The sequence below is a fragment of the Myotis nattereri genome (assembly GCF_964212035.1).
Source record: "Myotis nattereri genome assembly, chromosome: Y".
Lineage (NCBI taxonomy): Eukaryota > Metazoa > Chordata > Mammalia > Chiroptera > Vespertilionidae > Myotis > Myotis nattereri.
Genome location: NC_138094.1, coordinates 846,889 through 871,888, shown reverse-complemented (window position 1 = coordinate 871,888; position 25,000 = coordinate 846,889). Strand labels below are relative to the sequence as shown.

At 48.5% G+C, this 25,000-nt stretch overlaps 1 protein-coding gene across 1 annotated transcript in view; it reads right to left on the bottom strand.

The window, feature by feature from the left end:
• Nucleotides 1-2,705: 2,705 nt before the first annotated feature.
• LOC308512234 (glycogenin-2-like) overlaps nucleotides 2,706-25,000 on the bottom strand; it is a gene marked incomplete at both ends in the record, with an annotated part of 27,385 nt that continues 5,090 nt past the window's right edge. Inside the window, 9 exons of the mRNA XM_081082033.1 lie at nucleotides 2,706-2,867; nucleotides 3,281-3,388; nucleotides 5,186-5,308; nucleotides 8,440-8,592; nucleotides 9,541-9,763; nucleotides 11,583-11,709; nucleotides 12,798-12,960; nucleotides 14,323-14,497; nucleotides 16,847-16,988. Of these exons, the coding sequence (XP_080938159.1) occupies nucleotides 2,706-2,867; nucleotides 3,281-3,388; nucleotides 5,186-5,308; nucleotides 8,440-8,592; nucleotides 9,541-9,763; nucleotides 11,583-11,709; nucleotides 12,798-12,960; nucleotides 14,323-14,497; nucleotides 16,847-16,988 (1,376 nt within the window). The remainder of the gene's footprint in view (nucleotides 2,868-3,280; nucleotides 3,389-5,185; nucleotides 5,309-8,439; nucleotides 8,593-9,540; nucleotides 9,764-11,582; nucleotides 11,710-12,797; nucleotides 12,961-14,322; nucleotides 14,498-16,846; nucleotides 16,989-25,000) is intronic.

The window sequence follows — 25,000 nt, the reverse complement described above, 5'->3', positions numbered from 1 at the left end:
GAATTAATAGATGACAGAAATGAGGGACAGTAGCAGATGTAGGAAAAGGTGTGCTGGGCCGGATTTGCTCAGGGGTTGAGCATTGACCTATGGAACAGGAGGTCATGGTTCAGTTCCCCGTCAGGGCACATGCCCGGTTTTCAGGCTCCATCCCCAGTAGGGGGCGTGCAGGAGGCAGCCGATCCAAGATTCTATACTTCGTTTCTCCAAATCGGGGTGGGGAGGGGACCTTTTTTCTGCCCAGGGGCCATTTGGATATTTAGCACATCATTCTATGGCCGTACAAAATTATCGACTTAGAAATTAGCCGTCTATATTTGGTCGGATATTTCATTAACTGACCCCTCCAATGCCTGGGCAGGGCAAGACCAAGTGATTTCACAGGGCTCATACAGCCCTCAGGCCGGACGTTTCCCACCCCTGGTCTAAAGGTACACATCACACATCTTAATCCACCAAAGAAACAAATTTTTAGACCAATAAAATGTTGGGTTTTTCTTAAATCCTTTCTATGTGCCAAAATATTAGTGGTAGTATAAGTCCAATCGCATTCCTCGGGGACTGAACTTGTCTGATTCTGTCCAGGCGTTATGCAGTAGAGATTTGGGGACTGGTGATATTCAGAGCAGTGTTGTATGCCTTATATGGATGGTGTTCCTAAGTCATGAAAAGGGTCTTGGACTTCTCGTGTACCGTGTTAGAACATGTCACAGTGCCTGTCATAGACAGAACTCCATGGACATGGGATGGATGGATGCATGTATGGATGGATATATGGGTGGGTGAGTGGGTTGGTGGGTAGATGTATGCATGTATGGATCAGTGGACAGAGGGATGAATGAATAAATGAGTAGGTTGGTGGGTGAGTGGGTGGATGGGTGGATGGGTGAGTGGGTGGGTGTGTGAATGGATGGATGATGAATGGATGGATGGGTGAGTAGGTGGATGGATGGATGGATGGATGGATGGATGGATGGATGAGTGGGTTGGTGGATGCATGGATGGATGGATGGATGGATGGATGGATGGATGGATGGATAGATGGATGAGTGGGTTGGTGGATGGATGATGGATGGATGGATAAATGATGATGGATGGGTGGATGGATGGATGGATGAATGGATGGATGGATGGATGGATGATGGATGGATGGATGGATGGATGGATGGATGGGTGGATGGATGGATGGATGGATAAATGGATGGATGATGGATGGATGGATGGATAAATGGATGGATGATGGATGGATAAATGATGATGGATGGATGGATGGATGGATGGATGGATGGATGGATAAATGGATGGATGATGGATGGATGGATGGATGGATGGCTCTATGGATGGATAAATGATGATGGATGGGTGGATGGATGGATGGATGGATGGATTTGGTGACGTTTCCTAGTGGAAGACAGTTTAGGTCTCAGAAAACGGAGAATACTCCCAAGAGAGCGGAGTTGAAATGGCCTGAAGAGCCCAGCAAATCGAAACGATGCTTGGGAGTGAGGTAGTGAGACCCAGCAGAGAGCAGTCGCACGTACATCACGGGTGACACACGCATTTGCCTGCAAGTAGCCTTTGCACATCTAGGTGTCCTGAGCGAGTTATGGCGAGACATCACCTGGAACCAACCAGGAGGTTTACAACTCTCTATCCACTGAGCCAAACAGGCTAGAGCCGTCCTCCTATAGAACAAAAGCCTATTAGGCTAACTGTCTGGTCGACCAGTCGGCCGTTCAACCAACCAGAGTGTAATATGCTAACGATATGCTAAGGCCACTCAGCCACTTGCTATGACGTGCACTGACCACCAGGGGGCAGACAGTCAATGCTTTCACCAGTCGCTATGACGTGCACTGACCACCAGGGGGCAGACGCTATGGCCAGTAGGTGAGCTTGCTGCTGGAGTCTGGCCGATCGGGACTGAGCGAGATGGGCCGGACACGCCCTGGAGCCCTACCCCAATCCCTCCCCCACTGGCCAACCTCCCATGTCCCTCCCTGGCCCCAATCGTGCACCAGTGGGGTCCCTCGGCCTGGCCTGCGCCCTCTCGCCATCCGGGACCCCTCGGGTGATGTCGGAGAGCCGGTTTCGGCCCGATCCCGCAGGCCAGGCCAAGGGACCCCACTGGTGCACAAATTCGTGCACCGGGCCTCTAGTAAAAATATTTTATTAAACAGTAAGAGAAAGGATGCTCATATTTAAGGATTCCAGAGGTACTGAACACACGATCCTACTGTTATTCGCCTGGGGACAGAAGACAATCCACGGTAACGTCCAACCTAGACGTCGTAGCATCTGTCCGAGCCGGCGGTGCAAAGCTCCTCTGGCCAAGACCATGGTTGAGGGTCGACCAGAAGTTTCTTTCCGCTCCTTCTTGCAGACGAGGTGAGAAGACGGCGGCGGGAAGGTGTGGGAGAGCTGGGACCCGCAGGCGGCTTCCAGCTGGGTTGTTCACGGGTCTACGTTGCTTTTTATTGGAAGGCACTCAGGTTGGTCGACCATCAATAACGGCGATGACAGGCACGTGGTTGAATGATGAAGTCAGGCACGTAGTTGAACCGTGAAGTCAGGCACGGAGTTGAACCATGAAGTCAGGCATGGAGTTGAACAGCGTCGCCCTTTCGGAAAGACACGAGAGGAGACGTCCACCCAACAGAACATGGCGGACGGAACCGCGGCGCCGGCTGCACGCACTCCCCGCGTCACTGCAGGAACCGGTCCAGCTTCTCCTGGATGCGGGCAAAGGCGTCCTTCCCCATGTAGTCGATGTGGCCCTCCTCCCACTTCCTCCTCTGTTCCTCGGGGCTCAGCGCCCTGACCTTCTCGCTGATGGAGATCTCGGAAATGGACATGGCCAGGTCCACCTGGGGGCGACAAGCCGACAGGAGACGTTTCTTGTTTTGTGATGTTTTTACGCGCGTCCTGGTGCACGAATTCGTGCATGGGGTGGGGGGGGGGGGGAGTCCCTCAGCCTGGCTGGCGTTCAGGGCCGATCGGGGCCAGCCGGCTGGGGGTAGGGACCACGGGAGGTTGGCTGTGGGAGTGCACTGACCACCAGAGGGAAGCTCCTGCATTGAGCATCTGCCCCCTGGTGGTCAGTGCGTGTCATAGCGACCGGTGAACTGGTCGAACGGTCATCACGGTAGCTTAGGCTTTTATACATATAGATTGATTTCAACAAAGTGAGTTAACGGCTGGTGGGTGCAGGCGGGGAGCCCCGGGAAAGGCAGGGGGCGGCTGGCAGGAGCCGAGAGCGAGCAAAGGATGGGGGTACCACCTCCAGCGCATCCTCAGGCCTGGGGTCCCTGGTGACATTCACAGGGGGCTCCTGGTTTCGTTGCCCGGATTCCTCCGACCGGCCAGCTCCTGTTTCGTCCGCTGGCTGCTAGAGACACAACCACCCATTGTTAGTCTGGCTTGGAATTCTGAGAATTGTAGTCATTTTTTAAAATTCATTTTTATTGATTTCACGGAGGATGGGAGAGGGAGAGACAGAGAGAAACATCCATGATGAGAGAGAATAAAAACCAGCTGCCTCCTGCACGCCCCCTACTGGAGATCGAGCCCGCAACCGGGGCCTGTGCCCTGATCGGGAATCGAACCCTGACCTCCTGGTTCCTAGGTAGATGCTGAACCACTGAGCCACACCAGCCAGGCTCATGGCCGTCCGATTGTCCCAGCTGGGAAAACTATTAAGAAAGGTCATGGGGTCCAACCGGCGTGGCTCAGTGGTTGTGGGTCAACCTATGAACCAGGAGGTCAGGGTTCGATTCCCGGTCAAGGGCACATCCCCAGGTTGTGGGCTCGGTCCCCAGTGGGGGAATGCAGGAGGCGGCCGGTCCATGATTCTCTCTCATCATGGATGTTTCTCTCTCCGCCTCTCTGAAGTCAACATATCTATATAGATAAAAGCTTAAGCGATGGGCCAACTGGCCAGTAGCTATGATGCACAATGACCACCAGAGGGCAGACGCTCTGACTTGTAGCTTTGACATGCACTGACCACCAGGGGACAGACACTCCCACTGGTAGTTATGACGTGCACTGACCACCAGGGGGCAGATGATCCTGCTGGTAGCTATGACGTGCACTGACCACCAAGGGGCAGACGCTCCCACTGGTAACTATGACGCACACTGACCACCAGGGGGCAGATGATCCTGCTGGTAGCTATGACACTCACTGACCACCAGAGGGCAGACGCTCTGACCGGTAGCTATTACATACACTGACCACCAGGGGGCAGATGCTCCGACCGGTAGCTATGATGTTCACTGACCACCAGGGGGCAGACACTGTGACTGGTAGCTATGATGTGCACTGACCACCAGGGGGCAGACGCTGTGACTGGTAGCTATGACGTGCACTGACCACCAGGGGGCAGATGCTCCCACTGGTAGGTATAACGTGCACTGACCACCAGGGGGCAGACACTGTGACTGGTAGCTATGACGTGCACTGACCACCAGGGGGCAGACGCTCTGACCGGTAGCTATGACGTACACTGACCACCAGGAGGCAGACGGTCTGACTGGTAGCTATTACATACACTGACCACCAGGGGGCAGACACTCCCAAATGGTAGCTATTACATACACTGACCACCAGGGGGCAGACGGTCTGACTGGTAGCTATTACATACACTGACCACCAGGGGGCAGACACTCCCAAATGGTAGCTATTACATACACTGACCACCAGGGGGCAGACGCTCTGACTGGTAGCTATGACGTTCACTGACCACCAGGGGGCAGACAGTCTGACTGGTAGCTATTACATACACTGACCACCAGAGGGCAGACGCTCTGACTGGTAGCTATGACGTTCACTGACCACCGGGGGGCAGACAACACAGGAGCTGCCAAGCTGAGATGACTTGACACCTTCATTTCTCGGGCGTCGCACCCAGAAACACAGAGGAGGGAGCCCGATTCCGGGGCGCGTCACCCGAGAACCACCCTCTCACCATCCTGGACCCCTCGGGGGATGTCAGAGAGCCGGTTTCGGCCCGATCCCCGCAGGCCAGGCCGAGGGACCCCACCTGTGCACGAATCCGTGCACCGAAGCCTCTAGTTTATATTTAAAGAAAAGCCATGGACGTAAAACAGGGCATCTTTTTGGCCGCCGATGGACAGGCAGACCCACAGAACCAGGACCCCTGACCGAGACGGCCGAGCTTAACTGTTTCAATGATCTGCACGGTGGCGGTTTGGGGCTCTGCGACTCCGGCCAGTGGGGGAAAAGGTGGTGGATTTGGCTCAGGCATCAGTCCCGCCGGAGTCTCGATTTCAGGGCAACCTGTCGTCTGTAATAAAAAAAAATAAATAACAAAATGCGATTAGCACAGATTTTCATGCAAATGAACACAGCTCAACGGAAAACAGGGCGTATATTGTATATTTCTCTCTGCCGCCAGGATGGAAAGGGGTTCGATGAGGGAGAGTGTGTTATGATCACAAACATCTCCGCCTACGTCCTTGTCTGGGGCTCGCACCCAACACCATGTCCTAATGTCCTTGTATCTACTTGGGGCCATGACTAACTCTTTTTAAAAATATATATATATATTTTTTTTATTGATTTCAGAGACAAAGGGAGGAGAGAGAGAGAGAGAGAGAAACATCCCCGGTCAAGGGCACAGGCCCGGGTTGCGGGCTCGATCCCCAGTAGGGGGCGTGCAGGAGGCGGCCGATCCATGATTCTCTCTCATCATGGACGTTTCTCTTTCTCTCCCTTCCTCTCTGAAATCAATAAAAATATATTCTTTAAAAAATAAATAAATAAAAATGAATGGGAAAATATCCTTGGGTCCCGAGTAGGGGGCGTGCAGGAGGCGGCCGATCCATGATTCTCTCTCATCATGGACGTTTCTCTTTCTCTCCCTTCCTCTCTGAAATCAATAAAAATATATTCTTTAAAAAATAAATAAATAAAAATGAATGGGAAAATATCCTTGGGTCCCGAGTAGGGGGCGTGCAGGAGGCAGACGATCCATGATTCTCTCTCACCACTGATGTTTCTCTCTCTCTCTCTCTCCCTCTCCCTTCTTCGCTCTGAAATCAATAAAAATATATTGAAGCCCTGGCTGGTGTGGCTCAGTGGATAGAGCGTCGGCCTGTGGACTGCAGGGTCCTGGGTTCGATTCCAGCCAAGGGCACAGGCCCGGGTGGTGGGCTTGATCCCCCAGTAGGGGGCGTGCAGGAGGCGGCTGATCGATGTTTCTCTCTCATTATTGATGTTTCTAACTCTCTATCTCTCTCCCTTCTTCTCTATAAAAAATCAATAAAATGTATTTTAAACAAACAAACAAACAAAACACCCCATGAACATTCCCCTCCGTCTACTGCCGCGGTTCTCAACCTTCCTCAGGCCGCGACCCCTTAATACAGCTCCCCATGCTGTGGGGACCCCCAATGTCATGGTGACCCATGGAACCTCATGAAAGCATCACGATTCATCACAAAAACAATATGTGATTCTAGGTGTGTTTTCCAACGGTCTTGGGCGACCCCTGGGAAAGGGGCGTTCGACCCCCAAAGGGGTCGCGACCCACAGGTTGAGAACCTTTGCTCTACTGCGTTAAAAAAAAATTTAAAAATTAAGTTGGGGGGAGGGGAGGGGAAGGGAGGGCAGGGGAGGGGAGGGAGGAAAAACCCAGAGTTGAAAAATTCTAGAAATGGCCAGCAGGGGGCAGTGACAGCACAAAACTGATCCCGAGAGGACTTGGAGTTGAAATAATGAAATATATGGCGGATCCTGTTAAAAGCCTCCCAACTTCCTCACTTTTACCGACCCAGCTCGGCCTTGCCTTTTGTGTTTTTTGGGGGTTTTTTAAATTTTTTTATTTATTTTATTTTTTAAATTTTTATTTACTTTTATTTTTGTTATTTTTTATTTTTAATTTATTATTATTTTTATTTTTTTTATTTTATTTACTATTATTTTTATTATTCATTATTTTTTATTTTTTTAATTTTTATTTATTATTATTTTTTATTTTTTTATTTTATTTACTATTATTTTTATTATTTTTTATTTTTTTAAATTTTTAATTTTTATTTATTATTTTTATTATTTTTTATTTTTTATTTTTTATTCTTTAAATTATGTATTATTACATTTATTATTTTTATTTATTATTTTTTAAATTTTTATGTATTATTATTTTTTAAAAAAATATATTTTATTGATATTTTACAGAGAGGAAGGGAGAGAGATAAAGAGAAATATCGAAGAGAGAGAAACATCGATCAGCTGCCTCCTGCACATCTCCCACTGGGGATGTGCCTGCAACCCAGGTACATGTCCTTGACCGGAATTGAACCTGGGACCTTTCAGTCCGCAGGCCGACGCTCTATCCACTGAGCCAAACCGGTTTCGGCTTTATGTATTATTTATATTATTTTTTAGTTTTTAAATTTTTATTTATTATATTTTATTTTTATTTTTTTTAATTTTTATTTATTTTATTTTTAATTTTTTAAGTTTTTATTTCTTAATTTCTAATTTTTTTATTATTATTTAAAGAGTGTTTTTTGGATGATTTTTTTAAAAAAAATCTTGTTACAAGCCTGGCTCACTAGTTGCAGAGAGAGAGCAGCTCTCTACATACCCTAGGAGCTGAAGGGCAGATTCCTGGAATTCCTGGAGCGGCTCACGCCCTATATTTAACTCACCCCAGACATTCCTGGGCCAGATGCAGGCTCAGACCGGAGAGCTCCCTGAATGAATGCCAGGAGGACGGGAAAACGAGCAGAAAAGCTCATTTTCTACCCGTCTTCCTCCTCACTGTGCAAACCTGGCGGGTCTGGGTTGGCCGTTGTAATTAGCTATTTTTTAAAAAATATATTTTTATTGATTTCAGAGAGGAAGGGAGAGCGAGAAACATCCAGGATGAGAGAGAATCACGGATCGGCTGCCTCCTGCACGCCCCCTACTGGTTGGGGATGGAGCCCGCAACCCGGGCATGTGCCCTGACCAGGAATCGAACTCAGGACCCTTCAGTCCACAGGCCGATGCTCTATCCACTGAGCCACACTGGCTAGAACTGTAGCCAAATATTTACATAAAAAAATTTTTTTTGTAACTTAATTAGCAAAGCTTTTTCTTTTTTCCCCTCTCTCTCTCTCTTTCTCTCTCTTCTTTCTTTCCTTCTTTCTTTTTTTTCTACATTCCACGCCAACCCGGCTTTTAAAAATATTTTTTATTGATATTTAAAAAGAGAGGAAGGGAGAGGGAGAGAGAGAGAAACATCCACGAGGAGAGAGACTCATGGATCGGCCGCCTCCCGCACGCCCCCTACTGGTTGGGGATGGAGCCCGCAACCCGGGCCTGTGCCCTTGACCGGGAATCGAACCTGGGACCTCCTGGTTCCTAGGTCAGTGCTCAACCCCTGAGCCACACTGGCCGGGCCCCATGCCTGACTTCCCATCTCACCTTTCTGTGTGGGGTGCTGGTACTTACGTCTCCTGAAGGGGCTGCCTCAGACGAAAGTGGGGTCTCATTCACTACCGTGGGCGTCTCCAAAGGTTCCCCAGGAGCCGTGGCCGCTGAATTCGCACACAGCACCTCAACGCGCGGGAGAGAATTCTGCACACAGAAAAATGGACAGACACAATGATCAGGGTTCCCTCACGACTTTTCAACACTCGGACTGACCTCAGAGCCCTAAGACCCATCCCGTTCTCTGTGTGGGCACGGCTCCCCAACTCGAGTATCCATATTTATTCAATACTAGAGGCGGGTGCACGAATTCCTGCATGGGTGGGGTCCCTAGGCCTGGCTGGCGATCGGTACTGATCAGGGCCAGGCCGATCGGGGCCTGCCAGCTGGAGAAAAAACAGAGTGTGGGGCCCTAGCTGGTGTTGCCCAGTGGATAGAGCATCGGCCTGCGGACTGAAGGGTCCCGGGTTCAATTCCGGCCAAGGGCATGGACCTTGGTTGCAGGCACATCCCCAGTGGGGGGCGTGCAGGAGGCAGCTGATCGATGTTTCTCTCTCATCGATGTTTCTAACTCTCTATCCCTCTCCCTTCCTCTCTGTAAAAAATCAATAAAATATTTTTTTACAAAAACAGAGTGTGGACCGTTGGCTTTGGGAGCGCACTGACCACCAGGGAGCAGCTCCTGCATTGAGCATCTGCCCCCTGGTGGTCAGTGGACGTCATAGCAACTGGTCGACCAGTCGTTCCGGACGTTCTCGCCGTTCGGTCCTAAGAATCGCTTAGGCTTTTATGTACATAGATGCTAGGCCTGATCACATAATTGTGTGTTCATATATTTGTTTTTGGTACATTTTTATTGATTTCAAAAAGGGAGAGGGAGAGAGAGAGACACATCCGTGATGAGAGAGAATCACGGACCGGCTGCCTCCTGCACGCCCCCGACTGGGGATCGAGCCCGCAACCCGGGCCTGTGCCCTTGACCGGGAATCGAACCGTGAGCTCCTGGTTCCTAGGTCGATGCTCAACCACTGAGCCAGGCCGGCAGGACTGACTCGATTCTCAACCCCTGTGTTCCGAGGGGATCCCCCCACTTACCGTGTGTCCGGGCGACTCCTGCCGTGGCTCGTCCGGGATGCGCTCGTACAGAGGCAAGACGCTGTGGTGGTAGATGTTCCACCACAGGTTCAGGAAGCTCAGCTGGTGCTGGGGGGCCGTCCCAGGGGCCTCCTCCAGCACCGAGCCCGTCTGAGGGTTGTACTTGTAGCTCCACGGCTTTTTGGGGCCCAGAAAGTGGACCACCTTCGCCCTCGAACCGAACCTGAGAAGGAAACGCACAGGAGATTTCCACTGGGGAGTGGTCAGACACATTCAAAAAGCAACCAACAGCCCAGCCGGTGTGGCTCCGTGGTTGAGCGTCGACCTAGGAACCAGGAGGACCCGGGTTCGATTCCCGGTCAAGGGCACGTGCCCGGGTTGTGGGCTCCATCTCCAGTAGGGGGCGTGCAGGAGGCAGCCGATCCGTGATGCTCTCTCATCATGGATGTTTCTCTCTCTCTCCCTCTCCCTTCCTTTCTCTGAAATCCATTTTTTAAAATAACAGCAACAACAGGGACAAAAAAAAATAGCTTTTATGATACATATGCAAACTACAAACCCCAAAAAAACTGAAAAAAAAAAGCTTCTTTTACAAGATTATGAATTTCCCCTTCTCAGTCCTCTTATATTTTCTCAATTACCACCACACCCAACACTCGGAAACATTCTTATTGAGTTGGTTTTCCTGTGGTCGGTGACTTTGATGTTTGGTTTGCTTTTGTATTCCATTTTCTCCATTGTCTCCGCTCGGGCAACCATCAGCTTGTGATCTGTGTCCGAGTCTGCCTGTTTGTTTTGTTTATTTGTTCATTTATTTTATTTTGAGATTCCACAGACAAGTGAAATCCTCTGGTATTTGTCTTTCTCTGTCTGACTTATCTCACCCTCTAGGTCCAGGCACGCTGTTGCCAATGGTAAGCTCTAGTCCTTTTTCATGGCTTAGTAATATTCCACTGCGTACCTGTGGCCGGAGCAGCTGTGGAGTTCAGCCTCACATAATGGACCTGTGGCAGGGCCACACACATGTCCCAGCTTGGAGGGCTGAGCCCTCTTAAGCTTCATTAAGTTTACCCTTACAGCCACCCCCTGCATCAGTGGTTCTCAGCCTTCCTAACGCCGCGACCCTTTCATACGGCTGCTCATGTTGTGGCGACCCCCAATCTCATTGTTACAAATGGAACATCGTGAAAGCGTAGTGATTCATCCCAAAAACAGTATGTGATGATCGATGTGTTTTCCGATGGTCTTAGGCGACCCCTGTGGAAGGGTTCGTTCGACCCCGGGTTGAGAACCACTGCCCTAGATCCTACCTGGGTAGCGAATGGGCTGTGGGAGGTGCAGCAAGTGCTGCCAAAACAAGCGAAACTCACAAGAACATTGTAACTACGTTGGCCACCACTTTGTTCTCCTCTGACTATAAAGTAATGGCTCAGCTTGGTGGCTGGATTCCTCTTTTCTGTGGCCTCCTCCAGGCACAGGAGGTCCACCAAGCCCCAGCTGTATTCTCCATGTCTGTCTATTCTTTAATTCCTCGCCGCCCCTCCTCCCGCTCACGGACCCTTGGCTGTGCGGGCACGGCACATACATGTCCCACGGCGTCTCTCTCCGCGTGTCTATGGACGCACACCGAGCTTCCTGCTGTCAATCGTGTTCGACCTCCCGTAGGAAGGGAGCCCGTCGATCCATGATCCTCTCTCATTATTCCTGTTTCTCTCTCTCTCTCCTTCCTGTCCCTGAAGTTCAACAAAAACACGTTTCAAAAATTCAAAGGCTCCCCCGGCCGGTTTGGTTCAGCGCATAGAGGGTCGCCCGGCGGACTGAAGGGTCCCGAGTTCGAGTCCGGTCAAGGGCACGTGCCCGGTTTGCAAGAGGCAGCCAATCCACGAGTCTCTCTCATCCGTGATGTTTCTCTCTCTCTCTCTCTCCCTCCCTTCCTCTCTCTGAAATCAATGAAAAAATAAAATAAATAAAATTTCAAAAGCTGATGCAAGGTGGGTATACCACAGAGTCAGACCCGGGACTGGGCCCGTGCGAGCACTTACTGTCTGAAGGCCGGGCTGTAGGTGTACGCGGGGCTGCTGCTCAGGTTGTAGACGAAGGGCAAGTGCTTCTGAATGTCGGCCGTCGGCCAGCTGCTGAAGAAACTGTTGAGCAAGCCCTGATCGGCCCCTAAACGGTGAACAGAGACGTTCATGTTAACGAGGGCGTCCGAAGGTCATCCAAGGTCAATGAGCACGTTTCTCCTCTCTGCCTGCTCAAACACGACTGTTCTCTCAAAGTGCGACATACATCAACCTCCGCCCTTTTTTATTAATAACCAGCAATAGCCCTGGCCGGTGTGGCTCAGTGGATAGAGCGTCGGCCTGTGGACTGAAGGGTCCCGGGTTCGATTCCCGGTCGAGGGCACAGGCCCGGGTGGCAGGCTCCATCCCCAACCAGTAGGGGGCGTGCAGGAGGCTGTCAATCCATGTTTCTCTCTCCTCATGGATGTCTCTCTCTCTCCCTCTCCCTTCCTCTCTGAAATCAATAAAAATACATTTTTTTTAAAGAAAAAGAATGCGAGGGACGTTTGAAGGTCATCCGAGGTCACCAAACACACTTCCCCTCTCTGCCCGCCAAACCGTTATCCTCGTCTCAAAGCGAGACACAAACCAACATCATTCATTTGTATCAATTACCAGTAGGGAACGCCATGACTACATGACTATTTATGCTATACTATTCATTATTTTTTTTAAAAAATTCATTTCTTTTATATATATAAACTAGAGGCCCGGTGCAGGAATTCGTGCACGGGTGGGGTCCGGCTGGCCTGCCAAGATTGGGGCCAATCGGGGGCAGGGCAGGCCAGGGGGAGGGGCCGCGGGAGGTGGGCCAGCCGGCCTCGCCTCCTGGCCGAACTCCCGGTCGAAATTCCAGTCGAGGGGACAATTTGCATAATAGCCTTTTATACACATAGATATTATTTAATTGATTTCAGAGAGGAAGGGAGGGGGAGAGAGAGAGATAGAAACCTCCATGAGGAGAGAGAATCACGGATCGGCTGCCTCCTGCACGCCCCCTACTGGGGATCGAGCCTGCAACCCAGGCCTGTGCCCTTGGCCAGGAATCGAACCTGGGACCCTTCAGTCTTTAGGCCGATAGCTCTATCCACTGAGCCACACCACCTAGGGCATTTTGTGTTGAAATTTTCATTCATTCCCAGGCAGAGGAGGGGGGTCTGGGTCTCCCCAAAATCCCAGCTGTCCCTCACGCACCGTCGTAGCTGCCGTGGTCCGCAGCATGCTGCAGCAAGAGGCGGTGTGTCTGCAGGGACGGCCGGAAGACGAACACCCCGCTGTTGAAGCAGTCGGGCCAGCCCGGGTCGGGGGCGGCCGAAAACTCGCTCCTCTCAAACAGCTCATCGATGTTGCACAGCACCTGTCAATCAGAGCAGGGGTCACCTGTAGCCACGCCCCACCCCCTGTGGCTTCCGGTTTCGCAGGTGAGAAAGGAGGGAGGGGCTTGAGGAGGGGCCAGACAGGGTTGGCTCCTTGCAAACTGTCCATCAGAGGAGGTCTGAGCCCCAGGATGGTTGCTCTCACAACAGACGACAAAAAAAAAAAAAATAGCCAATCAAGATGCTCTCACTACAGACAAAAAAAAAAATAGCCAATCAAGATACTCTCACTACAGACAAAAAAAAATAGCCAATCAAGATGCTCTCACTACAGACAAAAAAAAAAATAGCCAATCAAGTGCTGGCTGGTGTGGCTCAGTGGTTGAGCGTCAACCTAGGAACCAGGAGGTTGTAGGTTCGATTCCCGGTCAAGGGCACATGCCCGGGTTGCAGGCTCCATCCCCAGTAGGGGGCGTGCGGGAGGCAATCCATTGATGTTTCTCTCTCTGTGTTTCCCTCTCTCTTCCACTCTCCCTAAAAATCAATAAAAAAATAACCACAGGCAAGGATTAAAAAACATACAACAATAATTTTTAAAAATAAAAATTAGCCCTAACTAGTTTGGCTCAGTGGATAGAGCGTTGATCTGTGGACTGAAGGGTCCTGGGTTCGATTCCGGTCAAGGGCATGTACCTTGGTTGTGGGCTCATCCCCAGTAGGGAGTGTGCAGGAGGCAGCTGATCGATGTTCCTCTCTCATCGATGTTTCTAACTCTCTATCCCTCTCCCTTCCTCTCTGTAAAAAACCAATAAAATATATTAATAAAAAGACTTAAAAATAAAAATTAATAAAAACTATATATATAAAAGCCTAATATGCAAACTGTCCCCATGGGCGTTCGACCGGGAGACCAGGCGTTCGACCGCTCGCTATGATGTGGGCTGACTACCTGAGAAGGGAGGTCCCGGCCAGCAGCCGGAAGGCCCCAATCAGCCCTGATCACCGGTCAGGCCTAGGGACCCTACCCATGCACGAATTTCGTGCACCGGGCCTCTAGTCTTTATATATAAAAAATCTTAATATGCAAAGTGTCCCCTCGGGAGTTCGATTGACCAGGAGATCGATCACGTGCTATGACGTGCGCTGACCACCAGGGGGGTGGCGTGAAACAAAGCAAGGCCCCAGCCGGTGGCCAGCAGCCACTAGGGACCACACTCGTGCACAGATTTCGTGCACCGGGCCTCTAGTAAATAATAAAATAAAATACACACAATCGTTCCATGTTGCCTGACGGGAACCCCACCCCAAGGTAGCAGCCTGCTGAAGAGGGGGCAGGAGGTGTGGTGTCTCATGGCTTTCTCACCAAGGGCACCATCTCGGTCCCACACTCCCAGGGTGCTCACCAGGGTGTCAGCGTCCAGAAACACACACTTGCTGTAACGGGTGAGCGTCCAGCAGTGAAGTTTGGTGAGGGTGACGCCGAGCTCGGGCCTCTTCAGGAAGGCCAGGTGGACGTGGTCGGCGCTGTCCATCAGATTGACCTCGACGACCTCGTCAAATACCCTCGAGAGAATAGCCCTGGAAGACACGTTTGCCAAGAAACCTGGAGACACCCGGCTCGCGTGGCTCGGTGGTTGCATGTGGATCTATGAGCCAGGAGATCACGGGTTCAATTCCCGGTCAGGGCACATGCCTGGGTTGTGGGCTCCAACCCCAACCAGTAGGGGGCGTGCAGGAGGCGGCCGGTCCATGATTCTCTCTCTTCATGGATGTTTCTCTCTCTCTCCCTTTCCCTTCCTCTCTGAAATCAATATACTTTTTTTAAAAAAAAAAAAAAATAAGATGTAGAGAATCATGGAACAGTATATATCCCTTTCGCTGCTCAGAAACAGGAAACATGAATCCTTCTTCCTTTTTGTTAATCCTCACCTGAGCGTATGTTTCCATGGATTTCTAGAGAGATTGGAAGCCAGGGAGAGGGACAGACAGGGAGAAATATCGATGTGAGAGAGACACATTGATTGGTTGCCTCCTGCACGAACCGGGACCAGGGCTCTGTCTGGGGAGGAGCCAGCAACCGAGGTACGTGGCCTTGACCGGGAATCGAACCCTGGACCCTTTGGTCTGCAGGCTGATGCTCTACCCACTGAGCCACACCAGCTAGGGCCAGAACTGTCTTAAGTGAGACGGATCCAGGGTAGCTTTAAGGAAGTCCCTCTCTTGGCAAAATATGTGGCAGTGAGCCGGTAGCAACCAACCGATGTTCGCTGCCATATATATATTATTATTTTTTTCCTTTCTGTATTCAGAACCCACATTGTTGGTTGCGTACAAGTTTGAGGGCCCCTACCTTTATCAACATGAAATCTGCCTCTCTCACAAAGTGTTTATTTATTTTTGGTTAAATTCGATTTTGGCATCACGTAGACTATCTTGTGATGACAGAAACCTGAGGACGAGCTAGAGATACAGGGAGCCAATCTCTCCATCATCTATCAATCATCATCTATCTATCCATCACCCATCATCCATCGAACTACAGCATCTATTTATTTGTCTATCTATCCATCCTATCTGTATCTATCTTCTATATATCCATCAATTCTTTCTACCTATCTACCTATATATTTCTCTATCATCTATCCATCCATCCATTCTTTCATCTATCTATCTATCTATCATCTATCTATCAACTCTATATTTAGCTATTAATCATCTGTGTCTATGTGTCTATATTTATCTATGTATCCACCCATCCATCCGTCCATGCATCATCTAACCATCCATACACCCATCATCCATCCTATCTATTATCTATTCTATCTATCTATCATCTATCTATATCTATCTATCTATCTATCTATCTATCTATCTATCTATCTATCATCTATCTATCTATCTCTATCATTTATCATCTCTACCATCCATCTCTTCATCTACCCATCCATCCATCATCCTATCTATCTATCTATCTATCTAATCTATCATCTCTATATTTAGCTATTAATCATCTATGTCTATGTATCTATATTTACCTGTGTATCCATCCATACATCCATCGGTACATGCGTCCATCTAACCATCCATACACCCACACATCCATCATCCATCCTATCTATCTATCATCTATCTATCTACCTAATCTAATTTATTTATGTACCTGCATATCTATTTTTCTACCTACGTATCATCTATTTTATCTATCTATCTATCTATCTATCTATCTATCTATCTATTTATCTACCTATCTATAATCTACCATCTATTTATGTATCTGTGAATCTCTGTATCTATCTTTCTACCTATGTCTCATCTATTCTATCTATCTATCAGCTATCTATCATTTACCATCTATTTAAGTGTCTGTGAATCTCTGTATCTATCTTTCTACCTATGTCTCATCTATTCTATCTATCTATCATCTATCTATCTATCTATCTATCTATCTATCATCTATCTATCTATCGGTCTTTATATCTACCATCTATCTATCTATCATCTATCTATCTATCTATCTATCTATCTATCTATCATCTATCTATCTATCGGTCTTTATATCTACCATCTATCTATCTATCATCTATCTATCTATCTATCTATCTATCTATCTATCTATCTATCATCTATCTATCTATCTATCTATCTATCTGTCTTTATATCTACCATCTATCTATCTATCATCTATCTATCTATCTATCTATCTATCATCTATCTATCTATCTATCTGTCTTTATATCTATCATCTATCTACCTATCATCTGTCTATCTATCCATCCATCCATCCATCCACCCATCCATTATCTACCCATCGATTCCATGATGGCCAGGGTTCTAGGACCAACACAATTTCAGGGGGAACCCCCGCCCCCATGAGCGCAGGTGATGTTGCTTCTACCCAAGGAGGAGCCAGGTGGGCACAGGTCTTACCTGAGCAGCCTGGACACCTGGGGAGTGATCAACACCACCAGCTTCCTGGAGGCCCTTTGGTTCCTCAGCGACTGGCCCAGGACCAGGGCTCCTTGACAGTAGATGTCGTTGGTGGCCAGCGTCACGAAGGCCTGGTCAGACACTGTGGGTGCGAACAAAGACGCCAGTCACACGCCTGTCACACACCTGGTGGCTCCCATAGATACGGTGGGGCTCAGGGTCACACCTCTTCCTCCCTTAAGGTTCTCACGTAGAGTCACTGCTCAGTATTTGAAAATGTTCACCGGGGCCCGGCCGTTGTGGCTCAGTGGATAGAGCGTCGGCCTGTGGACTGAAGGGTCCTGGGTTCGATTCTGGCCAAGGGCACATGCCCGGGTTGTGGGCTTGATCCCCAGTAGGGGGCGTGCAGGAGGCAGCCGATCCATGATTCTCTCTCATCATGTTAGATAGATAGATAGATAGATGATAGATAGATAGATAGATAGATAGATAGATAGATAGATAGATGATAGATAGATGATAGATAGATATATAGGTAGATAGATAGATAGTTAGATGATAGATAATAGATAGATAGATAGATAGATAGATAGATAGATGATAGATATAGATAGATAGATAGATAGATAGATAGATAGATAGATAGATAGATATAGATGATGGGCGGATAGATAGATGATGGATTGGTAGATACATAGGTGGATGATAGATATTGATAGATAGATAATAGATTGTAGACAGGTAGATAGACAAGTAGATAGACAGATGGACAGATGACAGACAGACATCTTTGCGTACCAGCCTTGAGCTCTTAAATCCACCGCCCCTCACACTCCCCTCTGTCACCTATCCATCTGTCTATCTACTTGTCTATCTACCTGTCTACAATCTATCTAACATCTATCTATTGATATCTATCATCCACCTATGTATCTACCAATCCATCATCTATCTATCCACCCACCATCTATATCTATCTATCTATCTATCTATCTATCTATCTATCTATCATCTATCATCTACCTATCCATCCATCACCTATAACTATCTATCTATCTATCTATCTATCTATCTATCTATCTATCTATCTACCTATCATCTTCATTTATTCATTTATCTATTATCTATGTATCTATTCTATCTACCTACCTACCTATCTACAAATGTACCTACCTATCATCTATGTATCAATCTACCATCTATCTACCTATCCATCTATTTATCATCTATTTATCCATGTCTGACCTGTTATCTATATATATATCAATTCATCCTCTATCTAGCCATCCATCATCTCTAACTATCCATCTATCTATCTAGGATCTATCTATCTTCATTTATTCATTTATCTATCCATTATCTATGTATCCATTCTATCTATCTACCTACCTACCTACCTATGTACATATGAACATATGTACCTTCCTATCATCTATGTATCAATCTACCATCTATCTACCTATCCATCTATTTATCATGTATCTATCTAGCCACGTCTGATCTGTCATCTATATCTATCAATCCATCATCTATCTATCCATCCATCATCTCTAACTATCCATCTATCTATCTAGGATCTATCTATCTTCATTTATTCATTCATCTATTATCTATGTATCCATTCTATCTACCTACCTACCTACCTACCTACATATGTACATATCTACCTTCCTATCATCTATGTATCAATCTACCATCTATCTACCTATCTATCCATCTGTTTATCATCTATCAATCATCATCATCATCTATTCACCATTTACCTGTTATATCTATCTACCCATTCTACCTACCTACCTATGTACCTACCTATCATCAATGTATTTATCTATCCATCCACCCATCTCTCTACCTACATATCTATCATCTATGTATCTAACTATCAATTTGTTATCCATCCATTTATTAATAGTCCCATGTCCCGATTATTTACCCATTCAACCATCTATCTATTATCTATCATTTATCTGTCTATCTCTCTATCATCTATCTATCTCTCTCTCCATGTATCCACCTACCTACCTATCATCTATGTATCCATCAATCTGTTATCTGTTTATCAGAACTCATATATCTCTATTTTTTCACCTACTCAGCCATCTATAAACTATCTATCTACCTACCTATCTCTCCAGTTATCACTTATCTATCTAGCCAGCGATCATCCATCCACCTAAAGTCTACCTACCTATCTACCTATTGATGTTTCTCTCTCTCTCCCTCTCTCCCTTCCCCTCTGAAATCAATAAAAATATATTTTGAAAGTAAGAAAGGAAGGGAGTCATTGGGTCGCTGTTTTCCTTAAAAAAAAAAAGTCAGAAATGAAGGATACGCTACCTGAAATGAAGAAATGATTAACAGGGAACCAACACAGCACTGCAAGGCTTGCCCACGATTCTCTCCCATCATGCGTGTGTCTCTCTCTCCCCCCCTCACTTTCTGAAATCAAATAAAGATATTTATTTTATTTTTATTTTTTTAAATATATATTTTATTGATGTCCCAGAGGAAGGGAAAGGAAGAGAGAGAGACATCCATGATGAGAGGGACTCACCGATCGGCCGCCTCCTGCACGCCCCCGACTGAGGGGATCGAACCGGCACCTTTGAGTCCACCGGCCGGCGCTCTATCCACTGAGCCACACCGGCCAGGGCCAGATCTATTTCTTTTTTTTTCTTTCTTTTTTTTTTTTAAATAAAATAAATAAAAATAGATTCTCGCAGCATCCAGCCCAGCCTGAAGAGGGCGGTGGCTGCATGGCTTTCGAACGAACCTGGGACATGTCTGTGTCTCTGCCAGGTTTGGGGTCCACCCCGCCCCCCTTCCCACCAGCCCTCCCCTCGCCCGCCCGGTCCTCAAAGGCGAGTCTGTCTCCTGCAAAGTTTGCTGAAAACCCACAGGTCCCTCCACGCTGTTGCAAAATGGTATTTTATGTTATTTTATTTTATTTTATAATTTATTTTATTATTTTATTTTATTTATTATTTTATAATTTATTTTATTATTTTATTTTATTCTATTCTTTTATTTTATTTATTATTTTATTATTTATTTTATTTTATTTATTTTATTTTATTTATTTTATTTATTTATTTATTTTATTATTTTATTTTATTTTATTTTATTATTTTTTTAAAAAATATATACTTTATTGATTTTTTACAGAGAGGAAGGGAGAGAGATAGTTAGAAACATCGATGAGAGAGAAACATCGATCAGCCACCTCCTGCACACCCCCTACTGGGGATGTGCCCGCAACCCAGGTCCGTGCCCTTGACTGGATTCGAACCCAGAACCCGTCAGTCTGCAGGCCGATGCTCTATCCACTGAGCCACACCAGTTGGGTGGCAACTGTCCCTATTTCCTTTTATTTATACTTGTTACTTTTAAATTTGTTTAAAGAATCTTTTTGGTGTTCCAGCTGTTTTGTTTTTCCATATAATGTATTTTTTTTACAATATATCTTCATTTTTTAAAATATATTTTTATGGATTTCTGAGAGGAAGGGAGAGGGAGAGAGAAACATCAAGAATGAGAGTGAACCATGGACGGGCCGCCTCCCGCACGCCCCCTACTGGGGATGGAGCCCAGAACCGGGCCTGTGCCCTTGACAGGGAATCGAACCCGGGACCCTTCAGTCCGCAGGCCGCCGCTCTACCCACTGAGCCACACCGGCCAGGGCCCTATTTCATCTCATTTCACTTATTTTTTTTTGTGAATCCTCACCCGAGGATACTTTTGCCATTGATGTTTTTTAATTTATTTTTATTATTATTTTTAATGACGAGTGACTGGCTTTCTATTTTATTTATTTATTATTTATTTATTAAATATTTTTTCTTGATTTTTACAGAGAGGAAGGGAGAGTGAGAGAGAGAGAGAGAAACATCCAGGATGAGAGAGAATCATGGACCGGCCGCCTCCTGCGCGCCCCCTGCTGGTTGGGGATGGAGCCCCCAACCCGGGCCTGTGCCCTTGACCAGGAATCGAACCCGTGACCTCCTGGTTCCTAGGTTGATGCTCAACCACTGAGCCACACCGGCCGGCTGATTATTTTATTGATTTATTCTTTAAGAGAGAGAGAGAGAGAGAGAGACATCGATCGGTCGCCCCCCACACGCTCGCATCCAGAAAAGGGTTGGGGACCAAACCTGCAACCCAGGTGGGTGCCCTTGACCGGAAATCGAACCCAAGACCCTTCGGTGCCTGGGGCCCACTCTGTAACCACTGAGCCACACCAGCCAGGGGAGCAACCTGCTTAAAAAAAAGAAAAAAAAGAGAAAACAAAAGCCATGGCCAGTGTTGCTCAGTGGATAGAGCATCGGCCTGCAGACTTGAAGGGTCCCGGGTTCGATTCCCGGTCAAGGGCACAGGCCCGGAAAGAATGTTGCTTGCGAGTGATCAGCTCTGGTCTGGCCCAAAGTTGGGGGGTGTCTTAAGGCTGCAAACATGCGCTCGCCCATTTGGCTCAGTGGATAGAGCGGCGGCGGCCTGCGGACCAAAGGGTCCCGGGTTCGAATCCGGTCAAGGGCACGGACCTCGGTGGCCATCCATGGGTGCGTCTGCCTCTCTCTGTCTCTCCCCTTTCCTTCCAAACGCTCCATAAAAAAATCAACGGAAGCCCAGATGGTGTGGCTCAGTGGTTGAGCGTCGACCTAGGAACCAGGAGGTCCCGGGTTCGATTCCCGGTCAAGGGCACAGGCCCGGGTTGCGGGCTCCATCCCCAACCAGCAGGGAGCGCGCAGGAGGCGGGTGGTCCGTGATTCTCTGTCACCAATGATGCTCTGAGATCAAAAAATGGAGAGGAAGGAAGGAGGAAGGAAGGAAGGAAGGAAGGAAGGAAGGAAGGAAGGAAGGAAGGAAGGAAGGAAGGAAGGAAGGAAAACTTTCGCTTCTCCACTCACCGGGCATGGTGCGAGGCTCCGTGCGCCCGTCCGTGCGCCCGTGCGCCCTTGGCACCCACGTGGAGACGTGCGCCCGGGCGCGTTGCGTGGAGCGTGGGGCCTGCAGCCGGGCGCAGCGCGCGCGTCCTCTCCAAGCGACCCGCGCCGAGCTCCAGGCCTGCGGGACACACCCGTGGCTGCAGCTCTAAGCCATTGCCTCCTGCGCGCTCCGTGCCACCTGCGCCCCACGCCCCCTCCTCCGCGCTCGGGGGGTCAGGGGGGCCCTCTGTTCTCCGCCCGGGCTCCCCTCACCCCCTGTCCCCCTGCGCGTCATCCGCGTCCCCGCCCTGCCCTTCCTCTACCTCCCGCTGCGCCCTGCCCCCCTTCGGCTGGCTCCAGGTGGCCTCGGCCCCCAACCCGGCCCAGCGCCCTCTCTCCGACCCCGCCCCTCGCCACCCGGTTACCTCTTTGAACTTAGATCCACCTCTGCGCCTCTCCACCTCCCTCCCCTCGCCCCTCCTCTGCACGCGGGCAGCCCCTGCGCCCTCCTCCCCGGGTCTCCAACCGCGCGCAACAAGTTTCCACGCCTCCCGCACCCCTGGGTCTCCAGCACCTCCCGTGCGCGCGCGCGCGCGCGCTCTCGGGTAGCCCGGGTCTCCCGGATCCGTGCGTCCCTCCCCCAGCGCCTCGCCTGCGTTCGGGCTGCCTCTGGCTCCGCTGGCCCTGGGAGGGAGGCCCTGTGTCCAGGGCCCCGCGATTGGCCGCTCTCCGCCAGCCCGGTCCCGCCCCAAACCAGACTCGCGCGCGCGCGCGCGCAGGGGGTCTCCAAGCCTCGCAGCCCGCGCCCGTTGCGCCCCAGCCGGCGCGCGCCGCCTGCTGCCTGCCGGGGAGGGCCCCCCACCCCACCCCCGCAGAAGGGGCCCCGCGATGCCTGACATTCCAAGCCCAGCCCCTGCCCCCTCGAGGTCCCCTCCCTGAGGCGCTGGATCCTGGAGTCGCCGGTTGGTTGGTTTCTAAGTTGGGACATTTAACCTTTAACCAGCCAGCCCTAAAGCAAATGTTTGCAATGGCCTCGGGGCTCTGGGCGCCAGGCCAGCCGGCGGCGCACTGTCTGCGTGGAGGCCTCGCTGGAAACCTCCCCGCCTGGGACCTTGAAGAGATCCAGCGAATTTGTTGGAGGCAGGGTGAGTGAAGCAAAGAGCCTTCAAGCTATGCATGCGTGCACGGGTGCAGGAGTAGCTGAGTGAATAAATGCATGAACGGGCTGGACAGGCTCAGTGGTTGAGGGTGGGCCTGTGAACCAGGAGGTCAGGGTTCTATTCCTGCTCGGGGCACAGGCCCGGGTTGTGGCCTTGATCGCCAGTAGGGGGCGTGCAGGAGGCAGCGGACCCATGATTCTCTCTCATCAGGGATGTTTCTCTCTCTCTCTCTCCCTCTCTTTGCCTCTCTGACTCAATAAAAGATTAAGACAAACAAAAACAGCAGGAGTGAATGAGATGGTGAATAAATGAATGAGGAGATGCATGTGTGCATGGGGGAATGAGTTGGTGAATACATGAATGAGTGGATGAATGCATGAAACAGATAGTAGGCAGACAGATGCGTGATGGATGAGTGAATGAGTGAATGCATGCTTGAGTCAATGAATGAGTCAGTGAATAAATGTGTGAATGAATAAATGAATGAGTGGATGCATGAGTGCATGGGTCAAGGGTGGGTGAATGAGTGCATGGTTCAATCAGTGGGTGAATGAATGAATGTGTGAATACATGTGTGCATGAGTCAATGAGTGTATGAATGAATGAATGTGTGAATACATGCGTGCATGGGCCAATGAGTGGGTAAATGAATGAATGTGTGAATACATGTGTTCATGGGCCAATGAGTGGGTGAATGAATGAATGCGTGAATGTATGCGTGCATGGGCCAATGAGTGGGTGAATGAATGAATATATGAATACATGCATGCATGGGCCAATGAGTGGGTGAATGAATGAATGTGTGAATACATGTGTGCATGGGCCAATGAGTGGGTGAATGAATGAATGCGTGAATGTATGCGTGCATGGGCCAATGAGTGGGTCAATGAATGAATATATGAATACATGTGTGCATGGTCCAATGAGTGGGTGGATGAATGTGTGAATACATGCGTGCATGGGCCAATGAGTGTGTGAATGAATGAATATATGAATACATGCATGCATGGGCCAATGAGTGTGTGAATGAATGAATATATGAATACATGTGTGCATGAGTCAATGAGTGGGTGAATGAATGAATATATGAATACATGTGTGCATGGGCCAATGAGTGTGTGAATGAATAAATGTGTGAATACATGTGTTCATGGGCCAATGAGTGGGTGGATGAATGAATATATGAATACATGTGTGCATGGGCCAATGAGTGGGTGAATGAATGAATGTGTGAATACATGTGTGCATGGGCCAATGAGTGGGTGAATGAATGAATATATGAATACATGCGTGCATGGGCCAATGAGTGGGTGAATGAATGAATATATGAATACATGCGTGCATGGGCCAATGAGTGGGTGAATGAATGAATATATGAATACATGTGTGCATGGGCCAATGAGTGTGTGAATGAATAAATGTGAGAATACATGTGTTCATGGGCCAATGAGTGGGTGGATGAATGAATATATGAATACATGTGTTCATGGGCCAATGAGTGGGTGAATGAATGAATATATGAATACATGCGTGCCTGGGCCAATGAGTGTGTGAATGAATAAATGTGTGAATACATGTGTTCATGGGCCAATGAGTGGGTGGATGAATGAATATATGAATACATGTGTTCATGGGCCAATGAGTGGGTGGATGAATGAATGTGTGAATACATGTGTGCATGGGCCAATGAGTGGGTGAATGAATGAATGTGTGAATACATGTGTGCATGGTCCAATGAGTGGGTGAATGAATGAATATATGAATACATGTGTGCATGGGCCAATGAGTGGGTGAATGAATGAATATATGAATACATGTGTGCATGGTCCAATGAGTGTGTGAATGAATGAATATATGAATACATGTGTGCATGGTCCAATGAGTGTGTGAATGAATGAATATATGAACACATGTGTGCATGGGCCAATGAGTGGGTGAATGAATAAATGTGTGAATACATGTGTGCATGGTCCAATGAGTGGGTGAATGAATGAATATATGAATACATGTGTGCATTGGCCAATGAGTGGGTGAATGAATGAATGCCTGAATACATGCGTGCCTGGGCCAAT